Consider the following 7,252-nt stretch of genomic DNA (forward strand, 5'->3'; position numbering starts at 1 on the left):
AAGCTCTGCAAGATAAGAATGTGAAAACAAAAGTCTGTAATTTATCTGCTCAGTCGTAGTGATTATTACAGCCACACAAAAGCATTGATATATACAAGCTAGTTCTCTTCAAGCAAAAAAAAAAAAAAGATTACAGTATTGAGAAGGTACCACTAGGTTTGGCGATGTGTTCTTTCTCACAAACTAACCTAAAGGATAATTTACTTGATAAGAATGCATTCTTTCTCACAAACTAACCTAAAGGATAATTTACTTGATAAGAATGCACCTGATTGGGGATCCCTCGGCGCCACGTAACCTCAGGGGTAAGCAGTGTAGAGAGTACAGCCCCGGCATAACATCTTCTAGTTTCAAGGCTTCAACAAGGATGATTTCCTGAAGAACACGTGTACCGATAAAATATGAAAATGTGTTAGCTTCAGTTATACCACATTCATGAAAATTGTAATGATCATTAAAGGACGACATATAATATATATTAAAAGAAAGATCTAACATATAAGAGAGCATCCTGCTAGTGACTGTTTGGTGTTTAGTAAAGCCAATATGCTCTTTTCCAGATGTATTCTTACAGTCTTATATGTTGAATAAAGTTTTGTATAACGGTCCTCCTGCTTGTTTTACTTCTCCACAACAAAACCCATTTACATCATAAGTTAAATGATAATAGTGAATACAACTGTTGCTAGCTTTAGGTGCTCTAATCTATGAATCCTTTGATCTATCAAGAATGTCTAGATGGTTGGATGATTAAAAAATAGCCACTGACCTGTAACATAGCACACTTGATAGCTATTGATAACAATTTCTTTTCGGAGAAAGTATGAAGTAATCATTTGAAAATTACATCTTTCCAGTAGCTTCATTACTATATATATACGATATTACCTTACCATGATAATTTTAAGCTCATCTTTATCTGCAAACAAGTTTATTAGTCATAAGTCGATTAACCTAGAACCTGGTAGTAGTAGGTCCTTAGCAATTGTATGACTGACTTGGGTCTTCAAACTTTCTGAGATAATAAGGACAGCGGTTTTCTTATATCCAAACGATAATATATGATTTAGAATTGACTTAATGTGGTCATGATTATGTGAGATAATAGATTATATCAAATATCAAACATGATCGACAAGTCAATTACAACAACATTGCATCTGAACAGAAGAATTATTAGAATGATTAATACTCCAGTATGTCTATAAATACGGTAAACCATATAAACAATTCTCCTCAAAAATTAAAAAATAAACAAAATCATAAAAACAGTGACATGTAGCATAAGTATTATTAGGAAAGAGATGCCCATACCCTGCCTTCAAGAAAAACCAGATGAGAAGGAATCAGATCATCAAATGCAGCCACTGATAAATAGTCAATCCCTACATATGATGGAAAGAAAAGAAATGACACATGTAATCAGCTAAGAGATATAAATAAAGCATCACCTTTTCACAATGCAGCATGCTTGAAGAGATGCACTTTACCAATGATATATAAACAATTAAATGCATGCATCTGTAGCAAGGCAAGCACTAACAGTCAACAGTGTAACTTATGTTAGTAATTAGAATCAATTGGTACAATCATTTTCACGTGTGTCTGTGAATCTGCTGGTGGTGACATCTAGGTGTGTGTGCACCTGTGCGCATATTCAGTTGGCGGTAATGGATTATGAGCATAAAAATTATAATGCTTCTGTTATTATTGAGATGAATGTAACTAAACCAAAACATTCTTTAAACAGTCAATATTGTTTCCAGTGGCATGTTTTACAATAGGTTGGGCAAGCCAATAATTTAGATTGCATGGTCATGTGCTAAAACCTTTATATTCTAAAGCTATGCCAACTTAATCTTTCAGATAAGAATCCCATTCTCTTCTCTAGTTCTAATTTGGCCAAAGCAACATAGCTATTCTCACAAACACTGGCTAGGTTTCAGTCTTAAATTAACAGAACTTGACATACTAAACTCTGGAAATAGTATATCAAAAGATTTTGATGGGATATGAATTTATCAAATAAGGTCTCTGATCACAAAACTTTTGGATAGTTTGCAGATATGAATAAAACCAGTATACAAGTGATATATCTTTTTCGACTTACCAACAAGTTTGATGTCAGTGTTATCTACCAGCCACTGTGCACCATCCTTCATAAACCCCACATAACTGGTATCAAACTCTTTCTTCCACATAAGTTGCCTGCAAGGATGTATTAAACTCTGAGTGATGAGTTTCATGTACATCCAGATTAATGATTATAGCCAAATCATAGCAGGTCCAAATAAGATATAAACATTGTGAAAGGAACTAAACTACCTGTTTAACGTTAAGTAGTGCGAAACTAGAAAGATGAGGTTTTCTTAGATGCGATACAAGAAGATAGGCGACAAAACACCAAAAATAAATAAATAAATTATTAACTAAATAAAACACGCATGCGCACACACACACAAAACTATGTCATTTCTCTACTCCTCTATACTTAAAGGAGGATCCAAAGAGTTACTTATGAACAGTAAATCTTTAGCTAGGAAGTATAGAGGAGTAAATTTGATGTTCATGTGCAACATTTACTATATCATGAACGGTACCCTAAGTATAGAGTAGTAGATATGATTTCTAATTTTAAGCATACAATAATCAAATCAAATGTATTAAACCTTAGAGGAAAACAGGTTCAAAATGCAATGCTTAAAGAAAACACCGGCCATGCTATGCACGGGGTACACACTAGTCAAATGAATTATTAGAAAAAGGTAGAACTAAAAATAAGTGCATCCAATTGGAGATTAGATGTTACTCTTGTTGAGGATAAAATGAGTAACTATTAAGATGGCTTGTTCACGTACAACGAAGGGTACTAAATGTGAGAGCATAGTCTAAAGAGCTCTTAAGTTTTACCCTTTTTTCTAAGAAGCCCCAACTTTCTATTTTTGACAAAGAAGCTCCTAATTTTTGCCCCTCTCTTCTAAGAAGTCCTTAACTTTCTTTTTTTGACCATGAAACCCCTAAATTCTATTCCTCTCTTTTAAAAAGCCCTCTACTTTTCTTGTTAGCTTAGGGATGTCATTGTTAACAAAAAGAAGAAGAAAAAATGAGGGCTTCTTAGAAAAGGGGGATAAAATTTAGGGTTTAGTTGAGAGAGTGTGAGGGCGCCCCCGGGGGGTGCTTCTTAGAATAGAGGGGTCAAACCTATGAGCTTCTTTGTTAAAATAGAAAATCGAGGGTTTGTTAGAGACAAGGGATAAAACTTAGGGGATTCTTGGACTATGTTCTCTACTAAATGCACTAGTTAGGAGAAGTGAAAGACTATAGTTAATGGACAAAGAGAATTATAGATAGAACCTAAAAGAACTTGGGTCGAAGCAATTAATAATAATTAACTGTGATGTTACCAATACGTGATGCACAATACTAGGCGTAAAGTCCCTTTATGCACACATGCGCAAGGCACAATCCGATGTGCACGCCCAAGTGAAACAAGACGCACACCATACACAAATTTTCAAGATATAATCCATCATGAAAGAACATTTATATGATTTTTTACATAAAAATATGTCAAGATAAATAAGATCTACTACCAAACAACACTAACATACCCAACATTGTAGTAAAGTTCATAATTTTCTAAATAAAAAGTCAACTCAACACTAATATTCAAGCAAAATCAGACAGTGAATGAGAGCGAGCTTGGGTCCTTGATCGAGCTCGTAAAAATAAAATGACATAATGGGTTTACTTTTCTTTTCGGGGTATGGTTTATAGGGTATAAAGGCCCAATTAAAATGTTAAAAAAATAAAAATATACAAGGTTATGCATTGCATGCATCCGGTACAAAGCACCCTTGCGCAAGGTGCTCGCAAGCGATGTCATATCAAATGCTGAGCACTTTGTGATTGCCCCACATCGCAAGGAGCATGAGTCGCAATGAGCCGTTTTTAACACTGGTTAACTGAATGGAGGAGATAAATCATAATAGAAATGAACGGAAGAGTAGAATTTATGTAGCCGACCCCAATAATTTGGTATAAAGGCTCCTTTGTTGTTGTAAAATGATATCACATTTATTGGTGTAATCATCATATCCTCTATTAACGTTCTATTAGACTAATATTTTAGTTATTTAGAGCATAACCATGACAACTCATAGATCTGCAATTTCAGAGCCTCATCATGAAGCATTATGCGGTAATCAACTTCTGTTATAAAACTGAAAATAAAGAAAATAAACTATAACAAAATGCATAATGTAGGCCCAAACAGTTTAGCTTTAGCATCCTCTCTTTAGGATTGGGATTTCATTTGGTTTGAAAACCTCTTAGTTAGATGGACTTCCTCTTTTATGCAAGACTCAAGTGAAATCTCAATTTGGTTGTCGTCTCATAAATAAAAAAAATTATTTGACTTAAATTAAGATTCACAAGTGATATCTCTTCTCTTTGATCTCATAAAGGCATCTTAGTTAGCTTCTCATTTGATTCCATGAGCATTATACAATCACAACTCGAGAAGTACTTTCGTTTTGAACGACATGGTCTGAATCTGACAATATCCTCCTACATATGAACATAATGGTTGATCTTGAGTAGCAAAATAATCATTTATATGTATTTATTGACCCCATCAATGTGCAACACACAATTATACACTATACTCTTGTTTGTTCTCACTAAAGTTACACTCCATTTGTCCACTGAGTCACTGACTCTAAACCAGTCAGAGTCGTATACCCCTACTTTAAAAATCCATCTGTTCCAAGTCTCCTTCAGTACAATACTGATTAATAATAACATCTATCACAAGTTTTCATACAAGATATATCTAAAAAGGTTCATTAATAAACGGCATCACGTTATCTGACTACACACCCTAACCTTGTGCATCTGCACTTTCATCGCTTATAGTACCCAATCACACATACAATGAAGTCTACCTCTTTGGTGATCAATTCAGAAATATTAATATATTAGTGAACATCAGAAAATGCCATAAAAAAATTATGACACGTCAGTTACATTTTGAATTGTAATCTTATAGCAGTCATACAACACCCGACCAGTTACTTCCAATACTACACAATTTTTGTCCTGACATGCCTGTTATTGTTGTTGAAATATAATTTTAATTCTCAAATCATTCATATTCCTTCAAAATATGTCAAGATATACTGTGTATTTCTTTGATTCTCAATTGTAGACACTATCTACATTTCTGAATGGGGACCAGTGGCTGAATATCTAATAGAAGTTTACCATAGTATTGTCTGTAACCGTAACGGAAACTTAGACACTATTTACATTTTTTTAATTCGCAATTGTAGACACTGTCTACATTTCTGAATGGGGACCAGTGGCTGAATATCTAATAGAAGTTTACCATAGTATTGTCTGTAATCATAACAGAAACTTAGAATTAAGAGTCTAAGAACCACATAAAAAAACAAAATAAAGACAATTTCATATAGTGTGTTAACTATGATATATAATAGAAAATAACTAATTGAAAAGTACCTATCGGTGTTTAATGTTCTGAAGAGTACTCGACGGACTCCTCTTGGAATATGTAGAGACTCCATCACTTCAGCTACAGAAGGGCACGATTTTCACATGAGAATTACTTAAAAAAAGTCATGGTAGAAAATTAGCTTGAATCAAAATAAATAAATAAACATAGTCAGAAACAAGTTTTTTTCAAAATAAGAGAGATTCCTTGCCTTCTGCCTTCCCTCCCTGAAACAATTAGAAGCTAAAAACATGCTTACATAGTTGGTGCATAATTGGATAAAGCTACAGTTGCCCTATTCTACGGGTACGTTGGTTCCTATTTCCAATGCACTTGTGCATTCCAGATTACTAGTCTCCTCACGTCTCTATTAGGACGTGACACACTGGATTAATGAAATGACCTCGTGAAGTGCTCCTAACAAGATACAGTTTTCTTGTATTTTCGGTCAACTACTTTCAATAGAGTCAAGTCTAATGTTTAGTACACTATTTGAGGAGAAACATCCAACTATGTAACCTACCAATTGGCAAAGAAAAAACCCGAAATGAAGTCGTAGTTAATTAATTGCTCAGCCATTCACATGGTCTCGATTCAGATTTGAGTTGGCTTGAATTTCTCATTGTACAGCCCCAACTTAGATCCAAGTTAACTTACGATTTTGTACAACTAGGATCGAGCATCTGAAGAACAAAAGTCTATTAAAGAAGGACACGTCTTCTTAGACCTCAGTTGACTTAACTTCTACATCAAACCTGTAAATTAGTAAATATCCAAATTTAAAACCTTATATATTTGATTAAAAAATAAGTCATTTCAGAGATGTAGTGACCATCATGGGATAGGTGCTCCGTTAAGAGCGTTAAGAGCTGTAAGGTAAACTCCAGTTTGAAACAATATTGAGATCTTACAATCTAACTTCGGGCCAGACCCAATTCAGATATTGGCCTGAATATTGAGGCACAGTTTTCTAATTTGTATCGAATTGAATTATTTCCATTTAGCCTGTGTCATATAATTTAATTCTCCTTGATATTGGGTTGGATTGTCATCATGTAGTATTGATTCCAACTGATTTAATTATCCTTGTTATTGAGTTGAGCTGTTCAACTATTCGTTTACATATTTGTACAAATAAGGCTAAAAAGAGACTTATATCTCACAATTACTAACATAAAAAATCAAAATAATTTATAGCGCATACCAGTAATATTCTTGTTCCTCGGTACATCCACCAGCAAAGCAGGCCCTGTTTCATTCCAAGTTTAGAAACAATCATGCACGCTATCACCAAAAATAACCTTGCAAATAGATACATAACCAAGAAACAGAATAAAAGACTAGCTTAAAGACTCAAAAGATCAGGGTTCCTATTCGATGAAACCAAATACCATTGAGAACCTCGAGATCGAGCGTGTCCACATCAAAACCAGCATCGAAGTAGCGATCGATCACGTGGCCGGGGGCATCGACGTGGGTCCCGGTGTGAGTTGGCAGCTTCATCTCAGAATTGTTAGCTAAAGATCCATTCTTCATGGATTTGGGGAGCCAGAGGAACTGGCCGACCCCATCGCTCGATTCCCAGGACGGCATGCCCTCTCTGTAGAAGTGAGTGATGTCGAGGATCCTTCCGCCGTCGTAAGATTCTCTTCTCGGTGCCTTCAGTTCGTCGCCGTCGCCCGCGGCGGCGGAGGGGGCGGAGGAGGAGAGGCCGCAGGAGGAGGGGGGGGAGGCGGA

The 7,252-nt window shown here is 35.3% G+C and overlaps 1 protein-coding gene across 2 annotated transcripts in view; it reads right to left on the reverse strand.

Annotated features, from left to right (window-relative positions):
• The window catches only part of LOC109841113 (kynurenine formamidase-like), a 14,518-nt gene continuing 7,285 nt past the window's right edge, over positions 20-7,252 (reverse strand). The window contains exons 1-7 of one of the 2 annotated variants that reach the window (XM_020409982.1): positions 6,907-7,252; positions 6,720-6,764; positions 5,524-5,596; positions 2,111-2,208; positions 1,315-1,385; positions 238-375; positions 20-188 (exon numbers count right to left, since the gene is read on the reverse strand). The exon at positions 6,907-7,252 is cut by the window's right edge and continues 233 nt beyond it. In XM_020409982.1, coding sequence (XP_020265571.1) covers positions 250-375; positions 1,315-1,385; positions 2,111-2,208; positions 5,524-5,596; positions 6,720-6,764; positions 6,907-7,252 — 759 coding nt within the window. In that variant the 3' untranslated portion in view covers positions 20-188; positions 238-249. The remainder of the gene's footprint in view (positions 189-237; positions 376-1,314; positions 1,386-2,110; positions 2,209-5,523; positions 5,597-6,719; positions 6,765-6,906) is intronic. The other variant, XM_020409983.1, reaches the window with a different exon arrangement.

This window comes from Asparagus officinalis, chromosome 5 (assembly GCF_001876935.1).
Source record: "Asparagus officinalis chromosome 5, Aspof.V1, whole genome shotgun sequence".
Classification (NCBI taxonomy): Eukaryota; Viridiplantae; Streptophyta; class Magnoliopsida; order Asparagales; family Asparagaceae; genus Asparagus; species Asparagus officinalis.